The 26,258-nt window shown below is 32.9% G+C and overlaps 1 protein-coding gene across 1 annotated transcript; it reads left to right on the top strand.

The window, feature by feature from the left end:
- The first annotated feature begins 3,650 nt into the window (after positions 1-3,650).
- On the top strand, positions 3,651-23,937 carry LOC129217704 (ribonucleoside-diphosphate reductase subunit M2-like). The gene is made up of 6 exons (XM_054852041.1): positions 3,651-3,858; positions 6,585-6,878; positions 13,647-13,780; positions 15,679-15,907; positions 17,436-17,654; positions 23,673-23,937. The coding sequence occupies exons 1-6, from the start codon at positions 3,784-3,786 to the stop codon at positions 23,823-23,825; spliced, it is 1,104 nt and encodes a 367-aa protein (XP_054708016.1). The 5' UTR covers positions 3,651-3,783; the 3' UTR covers positions 23,826-23,937.
- The last annotated feature ends 2,321 nt before the right edge of the window (positions 23,938-26,258 follow it).

The following is a 26,258-nucleotide window of genomic DNA, read 5'->3' as shown; positions in this document are numbered from 1 at the left end:
GCCCTAATAACCATCTTCTTTTAACATTTCAGTATAATGATACTGTTTTTTAAGTATTGGGTTTGCTTCTCGATTGTTTAGGTTCGACTGACTGTAGATTACTCGAATGTTTGATCGAAATTTGGGCCCATTTTTATTGGAGATCCAGTTATTAAAATCTAGCCACGCACAGTGCTGTAACTTAATTATTTTGTATCCTTTTATGAATTTAAGAAAAAATGATAGCTATTTTGAATCTGACCACTCTTTTTTTTTTCGCTTCACTTAAAATCCCTTTTGCTAACACACAACTCATGGTGATCAGCAAAGATGCTCATTCTATCCCAAGTAACACTGAAACGTTACGTCATCGTTACATCACGTTGCAATTAGTTGAAACATCGTTACCGTTTCCCACACAACGTGATATCACGTTGCTTTATCGATTCGTTACAAAAAGCGTAATTTTGAAACGTTACATCACGTTGCAAATTTCTTAAATTTGTAACGTTGACAAACAGTTACAAAAGAAACGTTACTTATCATTACTTTTTGTTGCACCTTGCCTCGTCTTCGGCAACCTCCGAATCCTAGTGGCCATTTTCGGTAAACAACTTCTGGCTTGCTATGCCGCCATTGTTTGCAGCTTCGCAACCACGATCTCTCATCACTTTTAGCGGTAAGTACTTTGTATTATTGTTAGTGTATTATTGTTGATATACTTATTTAATTAAAAAAAAGTGTTATTACATATTTTTATGAAGTTAATGAACCGCCGTTGGTCGGAGTTTGAGTATTTTTCCCACCGTACTTTCATTTATAATATTGTTTGAAAGAATAATGTTAGATGTTTTTATTTGAGTATTTATTCATAAAAAGAGGCTGAAGCTTGGGGATATGTTACATTAATAAGCTATAAAAGCGATAAATGATACCATTTTTTACTCATTTAATCGGCTTTTTGCAGAATGATTTTGACGAAATAATTGTAGCAAGTTTTTGAAAAAAAAATTTGTCATATAACTGAAATTATCTTTAGTAATAATACTTCAAATTTTTGTTAAAGCACTGATGTAAGAGGATTTTTTCAAAACTTTCATGCCTTTCGAAAAATATTTCTGGAATTCTTTAGTAACAATATTAATTATTTTTTCAAGGATTTATTTATGAAAAAAGTTTTTATTTAATTTGCAGTAATATCGTTAATTTTGACTATTAATAGAACTCTGATGTAAATTCGGCTATGCTATGTTATGCTCTGTTTATTTTTAAATGTCAGGAATGCTCTTACAAAATATTGTGAATGAAGCAACAGTGTGAGAATACTCGAACGCCTTTAAACGGAATGAGACATTTTATAAATTAAAAAAAAAAAAAAAAAGAAAAAAAAAACAAAGATTTTATAAAAGTATATTAACACTAATTGCATTAACAAAAAATACAGAATACTTACTGTATCAAATATTAAGGGTTCAATGAACCCACCTCCATTCTCACCAAGAAAAAAAAACTTAATTCAAGCTTTGAAAAAAAAAATCTCAATACAACGCTTAAAAGCAACGTGATAAATAAAGGTTGATGTAACTCTTCAAAAATCGTTGATGTAACGTTACTGAAACCGTTGATGTAACGTTACTAAAACCGTTGCTTTTGCGTTTTGCAACGAGACATATTTTCGCTCTATCAACGTTACCAGTAACGTGATGTCAACGATTCAGAGCAACGTGATGTAACGTGATTTATGTTACTTGGGATGGAGTGCATCCGCAGAAACAAGACCTCTCTTCAAAATGATATTATTAAAACTCTCTAAATACCCATTACCGTGTATGGGGGGGGGGGCAGCTGTCCCTTTGCTGCAAAATAGAAAACAATTTTTAAAAAATGGCGAATGCTTTAATTCTTGAATTTGTCAGTGAGTTCGACGACAGTATGTGCATGATTTGGAAGTGTACGTTTTTTTCTTCGGGAGCACATTAAAAAAAGGGAAAGTTATTGATATTCATTTGAGTTATTGTCGCACCGTTTTGAAGAAAACTTAAGGTAATATGTCCCTCAAGAAAACTTCCTTTTCCAAAAGTCCTTACAGAAAACTTGTTGCAAACGAGCTTTGCCCTCATTCACCATGAAAAAAGGTCGAAATTTAGGAAAGTCTCCCCTAGGCCCGTCATTTCAAAATTTCTCTGGAGGGAGGGGGGGGAGGGTTGTAAAAAGACATTTTCTATGCATTTATAGAGGAAAACAAAATTTTTAAAGTCCAAGGGTTTCTTCTAATTGTTGCCTCCTTCCATTGTCAGCTGAATATGCCTTTGTTAAGTTCTTCTGCCCTTATATAGAAGTTTGGTAAGACCCCATTTGGAGTATGCTGTTCAGTTTTGGTCTCCTTATCTTAAGAAAGACATTAATGTATTGGAAAGGGTTCAAAGGCGGGCTACAAGGCTAATAAGTGGACTTTCCCACTTAGATTATGATTCCAGGCTTAGAAGGCTAAAAATGTACAGTCTTGAGCAAAGAAGAGACCGAGGGGACATGATTCAGCTGTTTAAATTTATTAAAACGAAAGATGTTACGGGGTTAAAGTTTAGCACTGAAAACAGGACAAGGGGTCATTGTTTTAAGCTATTTAAATCTTAGGCTAACATGGATATTAGGAAAAATTATTATTTTAGCAGGGTAGTGGAACCTTGGAATAGCTTACCGGAAGAGGTGGTAATGAGCAAAGGAGTAGACAGTTTTAAGAGGGCCATTGATCTTCACTGGGGATTGTAAATTGACTAGGACCAGTCTAGCTGGGCCCAGAGCCTGTTGCTGGTCGTCACTTTTGTATTTGTATTTGTATTTGTCCCCATGGGCAGCCCTGGTGATATGTAAAGACATTTTCCGTGAGAAATAATCTTTTTTTTTAAAATTGGAAACCGAAAACAGTTTTGTTAATTCCTTTTGAAACGAAACTCTTAATGGGGTATTCTTCCATCCATGAACTATCTCTTTTACGTAGAAAAAGTGGTTTCTTGTTGACCGGAAACGCGGTCTGTAATCGTTTCCAAGTTTTGCAACTTATGACTATGTAACGATGCGTTTGTTGAGACACAACAACACATTTTAATTATTTATTTTTCTACGCATTTTAATTATTTAACCGTAAATTAGCATAAGTAGCAAAGTAAACTGCGTTCGCGTTTCTTGTATGAAAACGCATAAGGAGCCTCTGCGTCCTGCATTTTCATTTAGGGACACAAGGTATGGTGAGACCTAGGACCCCCCCCCCCTCATGATATTTTTACCCTTTGAGTAATTAGAGTTGTTTGTGAGCACTATGGTTTCATTCAGAAACAGGGATCGGTCTTCCCTGTGCAACCGCAAGCCGTCGAAATGGTAGGATCCCTATATGAAAACGTATTGGAACTTTCGTTTCCGACCGTGTTAAGTGGCTCCGGTGTGACCTATCGATCCTTATTTCGGAATGTACCCCATGTACCCCACGCTTTTTATGAAGTAGAAAATATTTTGCTACTATGATCGAGTTTTTAGAATACTAACGGGAAAAAATATATTTTTAACACAAATTTCACATTTTGTACATGTACTGCAACTGCTTCAAACATTATGTAACAAATTGAAATTTTTGGCAACATTTCGTTATTGGTTGCATATTTACGCGCGAAAGAAATTGCGCCATTCGGTGACGACAAGAAATAACAGACGGAGCCGTTAAATTGCCTGCCTTGACTTGTCTGTCGGCTGTTTTCGTTTTTCGGCTGTTTCTTGTAATTTTTGATAGTGTTTTTAATTTATTTAGAGACGATGTCTTCAGTTAATGTACTTCAGAATAGCAATTCTCTAAATCTTGCTCAGAATGATACCGACAAAGAAAATCAAGTGAGTATATTAATAGCTTGATTCTGACAAACGACGCTCAACATTTTTCGGAAAGTTATAATCTCATAAATGTATTTATTTACTTGAATTGATGTAATAATAAACTTGAAGTTTGAATTTAGAAAGGGAATTCAAAGTTGCCTAATTAGTTCAATTTCCTAAAGTCTTAACCAAAATCCAAGTTATTATCGTTCATTGTTATGATTGCAACTACCGGCAACGGTTACTAAATTGTTTAAAAAATTGTCTAGGAAACTGAATCCAACGTCAGGAGTATTTTCTTGAGTCATATTTAGAATACTGGTGTATGTAACCTTGAGAGATCAGACAAAGGGCTTTAAAAAACATATTAAAGTTTTTAACTGTGCAAAAAAGCGGGGTTTGCTGTTGAAAGCTGTAAATGTATGTAATGCGATTAGAAATGAAAATAAAACTTATGATTTGCGATAACCTCTATCAATGAGGCTAAAACAATTAGCGAATTATTAATTGGTCTTGGTTAAATTAGCTCAGCAGCGTTGAAGTAAGTAACGAAGTAAACAAGATGCCAAGATCCGCATTAGTATTCTGTTGCTGTATAAAGGTGTTTACTGTTTGAGACAAAGTTGTAAAATTTAGTCATCTGAAGCGAGATACTTGTTGGGTATGTTTGCCAGGTTTCTGAAATGTTCAACCGGGACACCGGAACGCCTTCCCCTCCCCCCCTCCGATTCGCGAGGGGTCCCGCGTCAAACGGATATACCACAAACCCTGGTTAATTTTTAGTGTTTTATAGGGCAGTTCATTCTCAATGCATTGAATAGATTGTTACTAATTATGAACTTGAAACAGGGATAGTAAAAACATACACAAGCAGATAAAATTAAACATATTATTTCGAACATGTTATTCACAAGTTATTTTAGTAAGAGTGTCCCCCACTTTGAGTGAGGGATAAAAATTTAAACAATATTTTGGTTTTAATTTTGTAAAAATCCTCACAAGCTAGAAGCTAATCTGATATTAATTTTACAAGTCAATGTCACAAATATTTTTAGACTCTTTTAGTCATTTGTAATCAAATTTCTTTTACCCGTAGGGGTTAAGTAACCGACTGGGATTTTGTCTGAAAACCGGGACTGTTCGAGTTAATACGCAATGTCTGGCAAGTCGATTGTTGAGTAGTGTTCTAAGTTTCCAAAGCAGCTTTCCCCCTTGAGATGTACCTTATTATTTCAAGATTAGTTATCAAACTTAATAAACAGGGAAATAATTGTGACAAACTCATTTCAGAATGTATCTAAATATACCGTAATTCATGTATATTATTTATGGTGTTAACTCACTCTTCAAGCTTGATATGATTTGTTTTTTTTGGAAAAACTTTTCTGTTTTAAATCAAACAGCAAGAATGTTTAGAATTTTATTTTTTATGTGTAGAATTATTTTTTTATGTTTAAACATTTTTCTATTTTTTTCAAAACAAATATGAAAACTAAATTTCAGGATTTGGAACTCAAGACTAATTTAATTAAGTCTAATAGTTTTATTCATGGCCGGATTTAGGGGAGGGCAGGCGGAGCTACTGACCCGGGGCCTCCACAACAAAGGGGCCCGCACAGTAAAATGTTTACGAAATATCCTAAGTAAAAAAATAAATAGTAGTAACTTCAGGATGTATTTACTATAAAAGTGCTGATCGAAAATATCAGATATATACATATACATCAAAATATTCGAATATATATCAAAGTATCGGATATTTTCGAAAATATGATCTTTTTTCGAACCCTGATTAGGGGCCTCCACTCCTTCGTGGCCCCGGAGCCTCCACACTTCCAAATCCGGCCCTGGTTTTATTTAAAAAAATCCTCAAAATATCAAGACAAAACCAGGATTAACTTTTTTTTTGGGGGGGGGGGGATATACATCAGAAAAAATCAAAAATACATGACGACTATAACAGATCAAACAGTTACATAGACCTTCTGACACATCCAAATTTATTTAATAACTTAGTTCATTTGTTTTGTGGACATTTTTAATTTTAATTAGCCTTATTCAATAACATTAAGCTTTAAATTTCTGCAACTTTGACTCTGGCAATGTTTGAGATGACATACCTAAAAAATTGCCCACCTTGGAGAAACAATTTGAGAATCATCTGTGGTGATTTTGAGGAGCATATTGAGATTTGCGGAGTAGCATGGTATTTTGCATAAAGTTCAATAAAAAATTTAAACCATTTATCTAAAGTTGCTTTTGAGCTTTGATAATGATTTTAAGCACTAGCATAAAAATAAAAAGAAGCTTTAAACACTATGTCATACCTGAAAATGCTCAGCTAGGAAATGCAGAGCTAAATAACTTTCTGCAGAGTTTCGCTATTTAGGCGGAACATCTCCGCAAGATGCGGAGGAGTTGACAACCCTGCTGTAACAGAAAAGTATCCTCCATAACTGAGGTTTTGTAAGTTTTTCTGATTGTGTACAACTGAAATTTATCCTTTCACTTTAGTACTATAATATTTACAAAATCACGAATTCAAAAAGATTTATGTTAGAAGATAAACTAGAAATGTGGATTTTTTAAAAAGCTTATTCTTCATTCATTGCGACCTTGAATTTTATCTTTTTATTCATGCCTGTAGCAAAATTGCAACATTTCTCTCCATTTTTGAAACTGGATTTCTAACCGACCAATTCTAATTTCCAATGTTTTCTGAGTGGCAAAATATTTTGTTTTAGAACGAAATAGTTCCTACAAAATCTCAGAAGAAAAAAAGTCTTGTGAAGTCGCCTAAACCTGCAGATGAGCCCCTCCTTCGAGAGAACCCTCGGAGGTTCGTCATCTTTCCCATCGAGTACCAGGACATCTGGCAGATGTACAAGAAAGCAGAGGCCTCCTTCTGGACGGCAGAAGAGGTCGATCTCTCCAAAGATCTCAGCGACTGGGAGAAGTTGAAGGATGAAGAGAAGCATTTTATCTCGCACATCTTGGCGTTCTTTGCAGCCAGCGACGGCATTGTAAATGAAAATTTGGTAAGGAAAGATTGTCTTGTTTTATGCTTCTTTAAAGCTATTATGCGGATCATTGCTGTATAACCTTGAATTGAGCACAAAGCAGGGTTGGCCGATTTAGACCCAATGGGTTTTTTTTTGAAAAAACCCATTTAAAAAAACCCATTATTTAGCCCACTTTTGGGTTTTTAAAAATTCAGACGTGGCTCCAAGGGAGGGGCAGGGGGGGCAATTGCCCCCCTGTCGGAAACGTCTTGCCCCCCTGTCGGGGAAAATTTTGTATTTCGTCGAGGAATCTGTTTGCTTTGGCGTTTATCGTAAATGAAAACATTAACATCGAAAAACATTAGTAGAAAAAAGTAGAAGTATCTTAAATATTTTAAAAAAAGGAAACAAAAAATCAATTCCCTTCGGGGCCACCCACCTTGACACCTGCAATTTAGCCCGAGTCCATAAGTCCCCTTTTAACGTCGCCCAGATGGTGATAAAATAAGGGATAGCTATTGCTACGGGGGAAATGATGTGTTTTTCATCCTTGAAATTTCTATTTATCGATGAGCTGGTTTCGACACCTCAGGGTGTCGACGACTAATAAAAGAGAACAATCTCCCCTTGACTATCCACGTCCCTGCCGAATGTAGTGGTGATTTCCGGTCAGACCTAAGGCGTCGTCATCTGGTTATCAGGTTACGAGACAAATACGTACCGAATGACAACAGCCAAGACAAGACGGGGGGGGGGGGGGGGTCATCGGAGAAAAAACATGCTTCGGAGATTTTTCCTTTTCTATTACATTTGCTAAACAGCACTTCAGCCAGTGCAGACACACTATTGATGCGTTTTAAAATACTTCTCTGGGTAAATAACTGCAATATTATCTTTCATTTTCACTCTGTAGTTACAAGTGAGTTATTACTATAGTTATTTAAAATTTATCTGATTATTGTTGGATTATTCTACAACAAAACATATCGATGAGTAAACGATCCTTTTACCTCATACAAGGAAGCGTACTAAAGTAGATTTAATTTTTTAGTGTAATGATGTTTTGTCGGCAAATGCTAAACGCAAGAAAAATTCTTTTGACTAATGTAATAAAAGCAAATACATGTTTAACATTTTAAATACATGTTTCTCAAAAACTTATATTGATCTTGTTTGTAGGCTGCATACTGGGGGATCAGGGGATCATACTAGGGGGCATAATAGTTTTGCTGGGAATGCAGAAGAAATGAGAATGATTTAGTAAACATCGGGTTTGGCACAACTAAACAATCATTGGATTATTAAGCGTCGAGTTGGTATTGCATCAGGTTTGGGTTCTTTTTGAGAAAAATATCTGGAGGAAGGGGAGGGGCGAACCTTTTGGAAAAGGCCAAATTAAATAAATAAATAAATAATGTGCTAAAGGCAATTGAAAATATATTTTGCTTCCAAATTTCATTTTTTCAGATGTTATCATGTAGTCGAAACTCATGTTTCTAACTTAAAGTAAAGCCTGCAATAAGCTGCGCTTAGTCCATACAGCTGTAATTATTTGATTGGACCAGGTCTAATTCAAAAGTCAACATTGCTCCTTCGAAATCTATCAAACCAACTTACAAACTGGTACCAGGCTCAGTCTTGTTTAAGCTTTTTTTTTGCAAGTTATGTTCTATTTTTTTTTTTAATATGCTTTTTTTTCAATTTTCAAGTGCTAAAATAGTGTAAAAAAAGCAGTGCTGCGGAGTCGGAGTCGGACTGATTTTGGAGAGAAGGAGTCTGAATCGGAATTTGTTGGTTAATAATGACAAGAGTCAGAGTTGGAGTCATTTTCCCCCAATGGCCGTAACACTGCCAGTGATTGCTGGGTCGGAGTGAGAGTTGGAATCGAACTGACGTTAGGGTAAAGGTTCTCCTTTACCCTAACGTAATTTACCCTAACGTATTTTTTTAACGTCATTTTTTGCCTCCGTCGGGGTTTAGAGCATTCAACCCCGACGGAGTTGAATGCTCTAAAATTTTTGAAGTTGGAGTCGACCATTTTCCCTCCGACTCCGTAGATCTGCAAAAAAGCTCCATGTATGGAAATTTTGAGGTAAGACTTAGAATTTACACTTTTTCCTCTTGGTCTGGAAAGTGAGTGCAAACTTAAAATTTGAAAGTATGACAGATTTCAACTGACATGATCAATAAAAAGTTTGAAACTAATGGTTATGCATTTTCGAATTATGAAAAGTGCTTCAAAAAATTTTAAAAATAAAAAAGGTAGGTATATAGTAAATTAAAAAAAAAAAGAAAGAAAAAAACCTTACACAAGATAAAATTGGTGCAATTAATGTTAATCACTTTGATACTTAATAAATTTGTTTATTGCGTAATATCGTCGGCACCATGCTGAACTAACGAATCTGAAAATTGGCTCTTTTCAGGAGAGCCAAAACAAAATTTTGTCCATTAGACGCGTTTAGTTATTTTCAATGTATTAATTATTATAGATAACTTTAAGTGTAAAATTTATTGTTCGAAGTAGTAATAGTCTTTTTTCAGTACTGCGGCAAACCATTGAATTTAAAAAACGAGATTCGCGATTTTTCACCTTCCTTTGTTTATTAAGTTTAGCATGGTGCTGACCATACTATTAAGTTTCGTTTCGTTTCTTTTTTTTTTTTTTTAATTTTTTTTTTTTTTTTGATGGCACAACACACACACATTACTTTCGTTTTGTGCATTCAAAACTTAGAACCAAGTCTGAGAAGTTGGAGTCGGACTGATTTTGAGGTCAAGAAGTCGGAGTCAGGAGTCGAAAGTTTAAAACTTCAAGAGTCGGGGTCGATCATTTTCAATTAAAATCTGCAACCCTGCCAGTTCTTGTGGAATCGGAGTCGAAGGCTTTAAAATTCCCGAAGTTGGAGTCGGTCATTTTTCTTCCGACTCCTCATTCCTGCTTAGAACTACTGGTGTGACTATTCATTTGTATAATTTCAATCTCGCTCACTACATTTTAAATTTTATTTTCTATTTCAAACATGCTTCGGCGGCCCACACATTTTCTTCCAAATAATCTGTGATTTGCAGGATGATATTTTTAAAAATCTAGGAATGAAATATGTTGGCGGTCCCTATGAAACTATCATGATTATTTATACGATCAAAAGAAAGAAAGGAAGGAAAAATCATGGATTTATTTTTATACTATTTAATTGCAAAATCCAATGCAGCCCGCCGGTTCCATCCACCACCAGCTAGGCCTAATCGATGTAGACCTTTTATTACCATAGAAAATAATTAAAATCCGTAAAAATTTGCACCTTTTCTAATTTTTTTAGCGCAAAATTTTTATCCGTTTCTAGTTTCTATTTGTTATCAAATAAAATACTTGTAATTGGTTTTAGCCAGCAAGGCTCTTCAAAAGATATTCATTTTTTTCTCTTGATTCTGCTTTTGCAATAACAAAACTTAGTAGTCGTGATTGTATTCCCTTTTAAGTGCTTTCCCAAGTCATCTCGGAAAAATAAAATAATGAAAGAAAATATAAATAAATTTAATTTTATACATGTTCTGACTCGCGAGGTTCATCTTAATATAAAGCTAGGCATCGGGCTCAAGTTTCTTTTGAATTTTTTAACTTAATATTAGTTACTGTTCTTCTCCTTACTTAAGATGTGGATTTCTCTGCTCCCTAATAAATATGTTGATGAGCTAGTGGATGAGCACCGCTATACTCTTGAGCCCTAGAGTTTCCATCCCGTAAATGTGTGTGTTTATAAGGTTTGATTACGGAAGAAGGAGGGGGGAGGAACACTGAATATCTTAATTGGTCATTAACCTCATCACCCTAACGTTACAATACATGACCTACAATTTTGTTTCTTTAATTTTGGAACTTTTTCGGTTGTGCACCTCGACTCTCACTCCCTACAAAATACCATTACAGATCGACTAAAATCTCGTTTATTGGACTTCAATTTCTTAAAATTATTTGGAGGTGAGCATCCAACCCTTGTCTGCATGAAACCACTGAAGATCATCTAAAATTGCGTTTTCAGAGCTACAATTTCGAACATTTTCCGGGGGGGGGACCCCCCGGACCCCCCTAATTTCTGTAAGAGCAACATTACATTCACAACTACATTAATGTTGTTAAGTTTCTTTCTCTGCATAAACTCTGTAGAGCACACATTTTAATGATTTTACATCATATTCAGATTTTTCGTCAAATTCTGTTTCTTACACTGCTCTAGTTTATTGATCTCGCGATATGAACCTGCTCACAAAAGCCTAGTTTCATGTTTTTAATTTTAAATTTGATTTTATTTTTCTAATTATTTTATTTTATCTTTATTAAAATTTTTATTGTTTGCTTTTAATTTTTATGGGGAATTCGTGTTGTTAGACTCCAAGAATGATTAGTTTCTTTATCACCTAAATTGGGGGGGGGAATCTTGCAAACTAAAATTTGGCTATGCCCCCCTGTCGGGAAAGCTTGCCCCTCCATCAGGGATTTCCTAGCGCCACCACTGTAAAAATTTCTAAGAAGTTTTCGAAAAAATTATTTAAATACTTTCAAAATTTGAACTTTCTTTTTATTTGTTCTTCACCACAGACAATAGACATAAAAAATAAGTTTTGAACTTTAATAGTATTTCTTAACTCTTAACGGCATTAAAAAAATGCTTCAAAGATTTTAAATAAATATATTTAACTTTTTTCTTTAACTGGTCAATAAATAACTCAAATTATCTTGACTAAGTCCAGTCACGTCCGGCTTTCATGTGAATTATTTTCTGCAAACCAACACGTCACAAATCTCGAATATACATGGTATATTCTTTAGAAATTAACAAGTTTTACAAACGGTCGGACAGAAAACAGAATAGGATGTACAGTATTTTCATTATCTTACGAAAAAGTTTAATATTTCTTACTTTGTACACAGAAATAGAAAAACAGGCAACATAAAATTCAAAGAAATGTCTTGATTAAGCTGGAATTCAGTAAAAAAAGATTTAAGCTACTTGAGGTTCTACAGTAGTTTTGCATAACAAAATGAAATACAATAAAGTAAAATGCAAAAAAAAAAGTAATAATTAAAAATGAACAATAGATTTTATCACTCGAGAAGTAACTTAGCAGTTGGTAATCATGGAAACTAAAAAACCTGAAACTTCACCATTCTTGGGTTTCAATGTCTTTTATACTTTTCTTAAGAAAACGCTGAATTTTCCAGCTTTCTTTATTCCAAGATAATTTTGTGCTTTGTCCATATACTTAAGCTACAACATGCTACAAGTACCCCACATTTTCCCTAAAAAAAAGACAAAAAACCCACATTTCTTTTAAAAAATCCAGTTTTAGTTGGGTTTTTTGGGTTTTATTTAAAAACCCGAAAAAGCCCTGGATCTATGGGCTTTTTAAAAAAGCCTGGGTTTTTGCCAACCCTGGCACAAAAAAAAAAAAAAAAAAAAAAAAAAAAAAAAAAAACAGCTGGAGCATGTAAAAGCAATTTCAGTCTCAAAAATTCAACATTGATTTCAAAGCTTTTATAGTGTAGTGTAAAAAGTTCTTTGAAGAAGCAAATTTTATCCTTGAAAAGCCATTTTAAAAAGTTTAAATTTTGTGAGTGGACAGTGTTTATGCATAATTTCATCAAATTAATTCTTGGGAAAAAGTGTTGAACACCCAATGAAAAATTATCTTATTCTTTGTCTTAAAGAAGGCTTGTATTAATTTTTATTGATAATATTTTAAATAAGAACATTCCGGTATATTTTATTCGTTTAAGCGTTGGACATAAGATTACAAGATTACGATAGCCATATAATCTTATGTTCTATTCAGCAATAAGTGTTTTGTTTCTATAAATTAAATATAAGCAGTATTCTATAGATTTGCTAAAAATATTGCAAATCTATTGAATACTGTTTATGGACTTCTTTCTAAAGAGAAATGTAGGTTAAACTTGTTGCTATTTATAGACAGCTGATAACAAACAATATTCAACTGGATAGATTTATTGAGTTTTCAAACTTTAATGATAGTTACTTTATTGAAAGCATTATAAATGAAATGATTTGATATAATATTTGCAGCTTTTGTTCTTAAAATTATTTTATCTATTTTGTGGAGTCTCTCTTTTTCTATATACATATGTCTAGTTTTCCCTGTGATAATAAACTCTGCCATCAAAGATGAGCTGATTTTAAGTAAATCAGTTAGGTATTATGTGAAGCAGTTACGAAAATCATGGTAATTCTAAGCTAAATATTTTTGATCTCTATTTCTGTTATTATAGGGCAGTTAAGCATAAATTATAATTACTATGTGTATCTATTGTTGAGTTAAAATTCAAGATTTATCAAAATCTTCCTTTCTAGTTGAATTTCGGATTAGGTAATTGAATAATATGTTCTCCGAAAACTTGATTAACTACTCAATTTAATAATGAGTTAATATTGGCTTTTTAGATAATAAAGAATATTGATAAAATATATTTTTTTAACTAAAGATTTTAATTTTGGTTAAAGCAACTTAGGAGGGAAAAAATTTAGTAAGTTTTTGCTTGGGTGAGAAAACATGGAACTGTTTTTTCATAACAATATGAAAGCTTAATTAAACTCGTTGAACAATTTGTTTTGAAAAAATAATGAAAAATATTTTTTATTCAGAGGCTAAACATTCATAGACGACTCTAATTTGCTATTGTTTTGTCCAATTCTCAGCATATTTGTGAAAGATTTTAATAACCGATTAAACAATCGATGGTTATTTTTGTTCACATTTATTGATTCAATATAAATTTCGTAACAGGTTGAAAGGTTCTCTCAGGAAGTTCAAGTGACCGAAGCCAGGTGCTTCTACGGTTTTCAGATTGCCATTGAGAATGTGCACTCCGAAATGTACAGCCTCCTCATCGACACATACATCAAAGATAAACAAGAAAGGTAATTATAACTCACTTATAAATGAAAGATCATAGAAAAAAAAAAAAAAAAAAACTATGCAGAAATATACCAATATTGCCTACATTAAAATAATGAAATAATAATTAAAAGAAATTTTAAGTGATTACACCATGCCTTCACAAAAATGGAACCATCTAGCGGCAAGAGCTTGTGGTTTCAAAAAACCATCTTTAGATGTTCCCTTTGCTCTGCTGCTGAAGCGCTTTCTTTACATTGCAATGGCAAAGCATAAGAACATGGACCCATCCCAAAAAGAAATTGGAAGGCTTTACACATTCTCAAGTCGTTAGGGCTTGACAAGTTGACTTCGTCTTTTTTTTCTTCTATTAATAAGATTTTTTAATTATGAAAGTGCTCATTTTAAAAGCATATAGCTCATAAAAAGTAGTCTTTCATACTTTTGAAGCAAATTTCAGACATTTCAAGTGGTGGGTAAATGTAAAATAGAAGAAAGTACATTTTTGTAAGTGAATCTTATTCAATGACAAATATTAAGCATTTCGGCTATGGACACATACCACCATGACTGATATTTTGGCCAGTCTTACTCAAAGTTATTATAAATGTAGATAGAATATAAGCTGAACTTGGCCATTGATAAATGAAAAATGCAGCAATAGAAGAGTTCTACTTTTATTTATTTTTGTTGGTATTCAAACTTTCAAAAGTGATTTATCAGTTATCCATTTTTTGATTTTAATGCTGCTTGAATTGGTAAGTTGAAATTTGATTATAATGTAAGAAAAATAAGTTATAAAATGGTTAAATACTGTTTCGTGTATTTTCTGAAAAAAATTTAATACAGCTCGCATGGCCATCACTAGTTTTTAATATGCTCATAACTAAACAAGCATGACCATAACTGGTCAAACAAGTGTAGTCCAAATTTATGTCAGAAAATGTATAAATTATAGTTGAAACTACAAAAAGTGCAATTTTTTAGTTTTAACACAGTAAGACTTAGTTTTTCCATTAATTAGAACTGCAACATCACAGTTCAACCACAATCCAAATTTAAAAAAATCGATAATCATGTCCATAACTAGTCAGTTATTCTACTTTTTCTCAAACTCACAATTGCCCTTGTTATTGGACAAAAATGAAAGGGGATTTTTCAATCCACATTTCAAGTATTAAAACGAGCTGATGTGTGCATCACATGACTTCCTTTTACTCCAATTTAATGGCATTTCCCCATTATTGGCAATTTTAATGTGATTCAATAGTTTACTCTCTAAACATCACCAACAGTGGGCAAATTGAAACCAAATTTTAAAAAGAAAAAAAAACCTGCCAAATTTGTCGCCAAGTTGGCAAGAAAACTTGTGTCCACCAAGTGTCCACCAAATTATAACACCACCATTCTTTATATCGAAATTAACAATGATTTCCCCCTCCCCAAAAGGGGCAAAAGACCCTTTTAGAAACACCACCATAAGGGGAGGTGCACAAAGACCCCACTAGGAGTCTATCAAATTTCAACTTTCTAGGACGTACCGTTCTTGAGTTATGCGACATACATACGCACGTGCATACATAATTACATACAGACGTCATGAGAAAACTCATTGTAATCAACTCGGGAATCGTCAAAATGGATATTTCGCGTGTCTGTATGTTCTTAGGCACTTATCCATGTGTGGTCGAGTCGAAAAAACCTCAACATTCATTCGGGGGTGAGCAAAATGGAAATTAAGGTTGATTTTTTAGTGAAATTTTTTTTTTGCAAATACAATGCTTCCTTTTTTGTAAAAGGAAGTGAAAATTAAAAGTAAAAGTTTTGCTTCGTATGCAATTGACTGTTTAAATACCATTTATTATGTGTGTGGTTTCACAATACCTTTTTTTGAACTAAATGTCTGCACGTTCTCTTCCAGGGAAAAGTTGTTCAATGCCATTGAGACCCTCCCTTGTGTGAAGAAGAAGGCCGACTGGGCTCTGAACTGGATCAGCTCCACGACGGCAACATTCGGTGAACGGGTGGTGGCATTTGCTGCCGTTGAGGGAATTTTCTTTTCCGGTTCTTTTGCCTCCATTTTTTGGTTGAAGAAACGGGGGCTAATGCCCGGCCTCACTTTCAGCAACGAACTCATCAGCAGGGATGAGGTAATTTAGTAATTCTGACATTGTGCTCTAATTTTTTACTGTTATTTTTTAACAATTATTTGAGGCTGTGAGAAGGAAAAGGATGAACACGAAGTTTTATTTAAAAGGCGCATAAAGTTAAAACCATACTGCCGTGCTAAGCACAAAAGTGGTACTTTTTGAGGTCAAAGTGTGAAACTGCCCTTTTAAAGATTTATACTTCCATATTTTATTCAGATACCACTTTTTCTGAAATTAAAAAAAAAAAATCATATTCTTAATTAGATAAAATATGCTACAAAGAACCATCTAAATGAACTCAATTTTGTTAAAAAGAGCAGATGCAACTCCTGTGCTTAGCACAGCAACATAGGTCCCCTTTCTCTGGAAAGAAAATTCTTGATCAATCTGTAAAGCATCATCCAATGTAGTAGCAGTTTATTAAGCTCTGTTAAATGAAATTACACTTTTTATCTTTATCAAGATGCAGTCAAAAGACTTATTTTATCAAGGAAAATGTCATCTTTCTTAGATTTTGTTCGGCATAATTGAAATGCAAAATCTTTTTGCATCCTTAACAACAAGAGGCTGAAATTCTGCTTTTGAAGCTTCTAATAATTGTTTTCAAAGTGCAGACTAATATATCTGAATATTATTTTTATTTAAATTTATTTTCTTCATTTTTTTGTCGAGTGGAAGATCACAAAAAATACTACGCAAACTACTGTTCTTTAAAAGACTGAAACTAATGTGCCATTAATACCTAACAATTAAAAATAAATACAACTTATCTATTTAAAGTTTTAAACTTCACAAAAATGTCGAACTTTCGCATAGTTTTAAAATTTTGGTTGATTGAAAAATTAGGCCATTGTCAGCAATTCGAAGAAACGTAAGAAATATAAATTTTAACCTTATACCATTAACTGTTAATTTCGTTTCTTATGGAATGTACCTGTTTATCTGAACTAAATAATATCATTTTTATGCTCTAAGAGTTCTTAAAATTACTGCAAATCATGAATAGGATTGCTCTTAAGTCACTTATTAAGTAGTAATATCTGATATTTTTTGTGAATAGTTAGGTAGAAAAATTCTCTAAAAATAAAAGTTTTTGACCTGTAGAATAATTCGACAAATGTTTCTGGTTATGTCTTTATTTGTCTAATTTTTGATGTTAACTTTTTTTTAAATCAAAATGATGTTATTACTATAAATAAAATGCTTTTAGTGTAAAAACATATTGATATAACATCTTATTTGCAATCTATTTTGAGCTTGAGCAACGAATTAACAAAGTTTAATGTTAACAGAAATTAATGTTCACTTCTAACCATTTTAAAATGCACATTCAAGAATGATTTGTTCAAATAAAATTAGGGACATTGTGTGCGAAAAACATGCTTCTACTTGGCTTTGATGTTGGTCAACTAGTCCTTGGTCATGTATGTGCTTCAGATAACATGCCTAAGTTTTCTCCCTTGACTGTTTCAATTTGTGCCAACAGGCTCTTCGAGTTTCACTTTTTAATCTAAAATCTCTTTTCCAGGGTCTCCACTGTGATTTTGCATGTCTCATGTTCAGCCATCTTGTAAATAAACCATCTGAAAAGAGGATAGTGCAGATAATATCTGATGCTGTGACGATTGAGCAGGAATTTTTGACTGAAGCCTTGCCCGTCGCACTCATCGGAATGAACAATAAACTCATGAAACAATACATTGAATTTGTAGCTGATAGACTTTTAGTGGAACTGAGTTGTGAAAAAGTAAGTGCTTTACATTTATGTTTCAGTTTTTCAAAAATCTTGTGGATTCCTGCCTGGTATTTTACCATGGATGAATGATTTCCTCCCTCTTTTTTTTATTGGGACTAGTCCACTTTTTTTTCACAAATATGATGTGTAAATTAAGTGTAAGCTCTAACAAAAAATTGGACCAAATTGAGTAGGGGAGGGGGTGGCAACTTTTTTGTTATTAAATTTTATTAAATGCAATTAGAAAAGTGATAAACTATTACTCAAGATATTGCCATTAATTTAATTGAATTACCATTTTACATATTTTATTTGACATTTCAGTACTCATTTGATAGCTGAGAGATTAATTTAATTTTGTCATGAGTACTTTTAGCAATGTCTTGTGTAAAAGGTCATTTATCTCATAAAATTTAATGCATATATTTTTATCCCCTACTGGAACTTGCTAAAAATTTTAATGAAAGAACTTGTAATATGCATACAGTCTCCTCAATATGAATCAACGTTAATTTAAGATTTAGGAGATACAGATGCTTTTAGTAGTTTCTACAAATTAATTTTTATGTTTGTGTGGCACTAGTCACACTTGCTTCTTTTTCCTATCAAAAATGTCATTTTTGGCCCTCCTCCTATTTCTTTGAAGACGGTCACGGTTTGTACGCTCCTTCAAAACTCCTCCTATACTCCTTCATTTAGGAAATTTTTTTGAAATGCCCGTCAAACTCCTTCATTTTGGTTTTAACTCCTTCAAAACTCCTTCTTTTTTAGATCTAGACTCTATAATCGTCTTCTATGACAGTAATTTAAAATACTTCAATCAACAATTTGACTTCGTCACAAGGGCAAAAGTATAAGAGTGATTTTAATGTAATAATTTTATATATTTCCCCATAAAGATTTGATTTACAAATTGGTTATAGAAGTCATGAAAGTTGAACGTGAAAATATTAGATGACAAAGACATTTCGTAAGTGTAGTAAATCATGCTTAAATGGTGCTTGGCTATTTTTTCAAGTTTTATGATTATTGCTTTTTCCTCCACCACACTCTCAGCAGCAAAAGTTTTGTCTAAATAATATTTAAATATTTAAAACATACATGCATAAGTAGATGTGCTATATTAACTGATTGTATTAAAAAAGCAATTGTTAATAAATTGCAGTTTTGATATTGTAAAAAGATTCATCCACAAGTGATGTAATGCCTTAAAGAGGAGACGGGCTCATGAAATTGTGACAAGGGGAAAAGAGAGGGTGCCAAAAAACGACATCACACAATTATAACAATATGTTTATGGGAAAATATGACATGTGACAAGGGAAGGAGTAAGGTAAAGTGTGACAAAGGGGGGAAGGAGGTCAAATCTGTCGAAAACGAAGTGTGAGAACATTTAAGGATAGTTCAAAAGTATTCCTTCAAAATCTCATTTTACTCCTTCAAAACTCCTTCATTTTATTTCTGAAATTGAGTATGAGCCCTGGACCGTTTCAAATCAGTTGTGGCATGGTTTTGGACACTACAGTAAAAACCCTGATTTTTACCAAAACCCTTATGTCCAAAACTATATTTTTTAGAGAAATTATATTTTGTGAAAAACATAAAAAACAGAATACACTGTATCAAAGTAATGTTTTATATTGAACATTTATTCAGTGTGAGCATTCAACTCATTAATGCAGCTGATTTTAATCCAGTTGATTAGAAGTTAAATTCTTGATTAAAATTTTCTGTTTGTATGCATGAGTTTAATTTTTTTTTGATAATTGTAACCAAACTTTCCTACATTTATGCATGTGTGTAAATGAAAGTGTTAAAAATATAGTGCAATAATTGACTTAAATGCAATAAATGACAATTTCAGCTGAAGAAAAACTATGTTTGAGACTTTTGTACAGATTTTCTTCTTTTGACTATGGTGCCATATCATGATCTAAAACAAATTACACCAATCTACTTTAGGAAATACAAATAATTTATTTGCAAAAACATCAAGCAAGGTTTTGTTTAATATAGCAGCAGAATGTATTATATTAAAAATATGAAATAAAAATAGCACAAGTTTTAAAAATTAAATACTTAACATTTCATCATCAATTTATTGTTCTTTTATCTGTGATTTAGAAAAGAATTTGAGTTAAAAATTTGTGCATTTATTTGCTTATATATGTCTGAGAACTTTTTCTGTGATACATTATATAAAAAATCATTATTTTTTTAACAAAAATTTTGTTGTTAAAGGTATAATGTGCTCTAAACATTTGATTAATTTACAAAATGCGTATCCAAGCATAGTTTTGTTAAATATATTACCCTAACTCCAAAAAGTATTCCTTTAAAACTGTATTTTTAATAGAAAAAAATCCTTAGTGATTCTAATGACATAAAAACACAAAAAATCGATCACCGAGAAAAAGTAATTTCAAGTTTCTCTTTTGCATAAGAATGCATAGCGAGCATGATCTAAAACTACTCATAACTTTTTAGATATTTGAACTAAAGCGATGAAACTTTTCCCCTGTGTTTAGAATAATTTTATGATTCAACCAACCAATACTTTTGAGTCAAAATATAGGTTGGTTGTTGAAGTTAATGATTAACTGGAATGGATGCAAAAGTGTAATACATGATCATGTTTTTAATGCTCTAAAGAAATAAGCTCTTGTTAAATGAATTAATGCCCATAATCCTTTTTGACAGAAAAGGAAATTTTTTAGCGTTCAAAGGAACTGATACTTCCAATTGGATTGTCAATTGTAGCTTGGTTGATTGTGATGCTCCATAAGGCTTTGATTTTCAAATTGTTTTTGAAAGTAACAATACTTGAAATCAAGGCAAAAATCTTGTGTTATATTGCAAAAAAAAAAAAGTCGAAATGATAATATGCTTATGGCATATATGCATATTATCATTTTGACTAATATTTTTCTCCTTTTTTTTTTTTTTTTTTTGAATTTTTTTATGCATATGCTTATGGCATATGTACTGTATTACTGTGCCTTAAAATGGCATTTAGTGCGATATTAAAATTAAAGGTTGGTATTTTCTCTCCTTTTTATTGGCAATTGTCTCTGAAAAATTTCAGTGCTCAAAGGATAAAATAGGTCTCTTAATTTTTTTTTAAACAAAAACTGGTTAACCATGTTAAAAAGTTTAAGAACATCTTCCAATTAAATGTAAAAGTTGCAAATTTTGTGACATTTTTTGGTTACTAATTGGTGGTAAGAGAAATTCTTGACTAAATACGTAAAAGAAAAATTTCAGCAAAAAAAGTAGGAAGATTGACTTTCTTCCAATTGTACATTGATTTTTTTTTTGTTGTTGAACCCTCATGTTTAATTTTTCAAAACTTTCCATCTACTTTGACTTTGTTCAGTCTTATTTCATCCTCTCCAGCCAGTTTTCAAGAACAAAACAGCTTGTGCTGCCATCTAGCAAGTGAAAACTGAGTAACACTAAAATCAAATGCTTTTGAAAGCATTTTAAAAATGAAAATGCTGCAATGCTCTAGCTAGGAAATTTGCATTCTGAATTCATTCAAGTCAGATGGTTGCAATATTTTGATCTGCAATTTTTGCTTTTGGAATTTTTCTCTTAATTAAAAATTATTGCTTTAAAATACATGCCTTATTGTTAGAAGTGTGCATTACCATTGTTTGTATTCGATGCAATGCATAATATATTTCCGGAAGTGTTTTTGTTTTTAATGCATTTACTTGACTTCATGGTAAAAACTTTTCTAGCAAGAGAAAATGTTCAAAAAATTTCTCGGACATGTGAAAAGAATTGTTAGTTTAGTAGTGTGTTGAATGGCAAATGAATACTAATGAGACAAAATCAGTTTTGTGTGCAGTGGATTCTAGCCGCAGACATAAATCTTCCATATGGAAAGAATACTCGGAAATCGAATCTTATTTCGCTGGTATTGATGGTGAAATTCTTGGGAACAGAGGGAAGAGCAGATTTCAAGAAAATTTATTGCATTTTTTTCCGCTTCAGGAGAATAGTGTTATATTCTTGTCAATAGTTACGGTACAACCTCGTTAATCCAGACTAACTGGAGCTAAAGGCAGTACGGATAATAAACAAAACAGTCTTAAATCAGCAGATTTATCTTTTATTACAGCAAGAAATAATGCTTTGTATCAAAACTACATAATACCATTTCTCGCAAATCTTGATCATTTATCCTTCAGCTGCAGTGGTGTCGGACGGATGCTCAGAGAGTTTGCCAAATCCCAGTAAGCAAAATATCTTGCCTCAGTATTGCATAAAGGTTGACATGCAAGAAAAATCATCTTGCATTAATACTGCCTCAATGTTGTTATGTTACTCCCTTTATGCTGTCAGCAAGCTGCCACAATATTGACTGACAAGGTGTATGCAGCATAATATCAGGAAAATATCAAGGTAGGCTGCTTTTGTAACATTGCATACGTATTGATATGACAGGATAATATCAAGATGTTGTCATGACAGCATGAAATCAAGGTCTAGGCAAGATGATCTTGCTTTTGTAATCTTGCATACGTATTGATATGACAGGATAATATCAAGATGTTGTCATGACAGCATGAAATCAAGGTCTAGGCAAGATGATCTTGCTTTTGTAATATTGCATACGTATTGGTATGACAGGAAAATATCAGGATACATTTACATGACAGTATGAAATCAGCACGTTTGCAAGGTATTTTATCCATTTATTTATTTGTATTATTTTCACTTCAAACTCGAGAATTAAATTTCATTCTTTAATTATTTCTGTTATTCTTCAAGATAGTTTTCTAGTCTGAGAATATTTTCTTAAAGCTGACATCTGATCGGAAATTCATATAAAGATATTAATAGTACTCGCAATTTAATTTTAAAAAATGAAAGTTTCTTCGTTTTGCGTAATACTTGACTTATTTTTTAAATTCTTGCTTCTAATTGTATTATAAAGACATAAAATGCCTATTTAGAAATAATTGCGGAAGTTTTTATAGCACATTTAAGAGTAAAGGTAGCAAAATAATAAATAAATACAATAAAGTACATTTTCAAATGGATGTCAGCATTGAAAATATCCCATGGACAAAACATATGAATTTATCTCAAAGAATAACATAAATAACCATTGAATAAAATTAATCTTACTTGTGAGATTGAAGTGATAATACGAGATTCTAGACTTCATGTCCTTTGTTATTTTCGGCCATTTCTAACATTGATCGCACATCGTCTGCGATATGACTTGTTTAGTACTATATTAATAAACAAATGCAAATATCAGTTATTCATAAGTTATTCCTAAAACAATACTATTCCACACTAATAACTAAGCAACCAACTTAACGAAGCCTAAAAAATGCAAAGCCACGTGCAACTCCTCTGAACCGACTGAATTAATGTGCTAGCAATGCGAGGGACGTTGGGTAGAAAGAACTGTGCGCATGCGCAAGTATCAACGAAGGTCCACCTGCTCTATTGTGTACTAATTACCTTGACGGCGACAGCATGAAATCAATATCATCTTGACGGCATCAACATGTATGCAATGTTGTTATTTTAAGGTAATATCAATATTGATATTTTAAGATGAATGCAATGTTGCATACGTGTTGTTATAGTAATATTGCTTTTTAATCTTTATGCAAGCTTTATGCAGTATGAAACACGTCAATATTGACGCCGTCAGTATAATATCAAGATCTGTCAAGGTTGATGCAAGAAATTTTGCTAGTAGGGATTGTTTGTTAAATTAGTACTGTACTTTATTTTACGTTTCATGCAGAAGTTGTATATTTAATCAAAACAAAAGCTAAATATTTGGCATATTTCTGGTTTTGTTCTTGCAATCATAATTTAAAATAATTATTTAAGTTAATATAATTTTTTAAACTCTACAAATTTAATCTACAAAAAAAAGGAGATTTGGATAAATGAGGTTCTACTGTATAGCTGGAATAATGTTGGATATGTACATAGTAAATACAATGAATATGTCAGTCTGAGACTTACCTGACTCTTTCAATACTTTCTTTCTAGATTTACAATGTTGAAAATCCTTTCGACTTCATGGAACACATCAGCCTGGAGGGCAAGACTAATTTCTTTGAGAAGAAAGTGGGCGAGTACCAGAAGTGTGGAGTCATGTCCAAGAAGGAAGATCACTGCTTTACCCTCGATGCCGACTTTTAGTGGACTCTAATCATCTTTTATTCATCTTACCCAGTCTCGAACTAGCTTTATCCCAACTGCTGCAGAGTCTCATTTTGTAGCTGATATTTATTCTGTATTAAAATCTATTTTATAATAATTCTCTTTGGAGTGAAATTATTTAGTTTTTTTTCTTGCGTTTGGGGTTCTGTCTGCATAATATACAACACACTAATTTAGAGGTTAATTTAAAGTGTTAATTGTTGTGTTTTTTTTTTGGTAAAAAGTTAAATGATATACAAAACGGGATTTCTGGGTTTATGGTCGACTCTTGGAATAAAAATGATGCCTCTTTTAGAACTTGTGAAAGTTAAATAAGATTACTAATCAAAGTATAAAATTGGAGTAAAAATAAATAAATATTATTGGGTTGTTCGGAAAGTCATTTCGTTTTTTTTTGGGGAACATGAAAGACAGTTTTCGTATAATGAATAAATATTTTATTAAATTATATATTGGCCATTCTGGTCCAACACCTTTTGCCATCTTTCTGGCAGTAACATAATTCCCCTCTCATAAAAGTTTTGGTCCTTGCTGGTAAAAAACTGGTTCAGGTGGTTTTTGACATCTTCATTTGAGGTAAAGGTTTTGCCATCCAAAAAATTTTGCAGGGACCGGAACAAATAGTAGTCGGAAGGCGCCAGATCTGGAGAATATGGTGGATGTTGCAGTACGTCCCATTCAAGCTGTAAAAGTTTTTGGCGAGTGACCAAACTTGTGTCAGGTCTTGCATTATCCTGGTGGAACACTACACCCTTCCTGTTGATTAATTCGGGCCTCTTCTCTTTAAGTGAATCATTCAATTTGTCCAGCTGATGACAATAGACTTCTGAATTAATCGTTGTATTGTCCGGCAAAAGCTCAAAAAAAAAAAAAAAAAAAAAAAAAAAAAAAAAACGATTCCTTTGACATCCCACCAAACGGAGAGCATCACCTTTTTTTGGTGAATGTTGGCTTTTGACACGCTTTGAGCCTGTTCATCTTTTCTGCTCCATGACCTCTTGCGTTTAACATTGTTGTATACAACCCATTTTTCGTCCCCAGTAATAGTCCGCTTCAAAAATGGATCATTTTCTTGACGTTTGAGGAGCGAATCACACGCGTCAACGCGACGACACAAATTTCGCTCCGTAAGGACATGGGGCACCCACACATCGAGCTTCGAGGTTAAGCCCATGCCTTTCAAATGGCCATAAACAGTCGAATTCGACAAATTTAATCTCTCACCGATCTCTCGTGTGGTTATTCGCCGATTTGCATCAACTAATGCCTTTATCGCATCTTTGTCAACTTCGACCGGCCTTCCAGACCGTGGCGCATCTTCGACATCAAAATTGCCGGATCGAAATTTTGCAAACTAGTTCTGGCACTGGCGTACTGTTAACACGCCTTCTCCATACACATCCGTCAATTTTTTTCTCGCTTGGACAGCATTTTTACCTTTTCTGAAGTAAAAAAGTAAAATATGACGAAAATGCTGCTTATTGCTCTCCATATCTAAAAGGGCACCAACCAAAAACTACTGCGTAGAATTAATAGAACTTTTTCACACACAAGCCTTGCAATATCAGCTCTCAAGACATATAATGGTTATGCGGCTTAAGTGTGAAGTTGGTTTCGAAAAAACGTAATTAAGTCCTCTGACGGGAAAAAACGAAATTACTTTCCGAACAACCCAATAGTATTGTTTTTATTATCCTCAAATACACAAACTATGCAGATTTTAATTCGCTGGTTTCTTAGAATGTTAACTTAGATTTGAATGGGGAAAACACAATAACGCATAAAATTGCTCCTGTTGTGGAAACAAAATTAACAATTTAGATGGTTATACTACATTTTACCTTGTTTGTTTAAACTTTCTTTTTTTTTTAAAGAAAAATATTCAGTTCTGGATGTTTCTTTACTGAGGTATACAGGGTTCGTACGGGTCATGGAAAAATAAGCAAATTTCAAACCTGGAAAAGTCATGAAAAGTTTAAATTTTTATTTAAAGTCATGGAAATTTATTCCAAGTCATGGAAAAATGTCCTGGGTTAAGAAAAAGTAACAGTAACTAAAGAGCGTTAGAAATCTTGAGTGATTTAGTACTGCACCATAAAAACTATTAAAACTGGCAGTTTGAATGATCCCCAAAAGGAATCTGAATTTTGAAATCTCATTGCATCCACTTCTGTCGCAGATGCTCGTCTTTTTTAGCAATGGTATTTTACTGCTTGAACACTACTCTTTTTGAATTTACCATTATTTTCAACACTTTTTATATTTTGTAGTAGCAAACTTGCGCATTCTTGGGTTTGCCATGCCCCTTTTAAAAACTCCATTCAACTGCATCCGATTTTGTTTGCATCACTCGTTAATACTTTATTATTGAATTTATCAGAGTTTATCTTAATTTGTTGAAGGTTTTAGAAA

This window comes from Uloborus diversus, chromosome 2 (assembly GCF_026930045.1).
Source record: "Uloborus diversus isolate 005 chromosome 2, Udiv.v.3.1, whole genome shotgun sequence".
Classification (NCBI taxonomy): Eukaryota; Metazoa; Arthropoda; class Arachnida; order Araneae; family Uloboridae; genus Uloborus; species Uloborus diversus.
The sequence above is the reverse complement of the archived record's forward strand: the minus strand, read 5'-3'. Positions and strand labels throughout refer to the sequence as shown.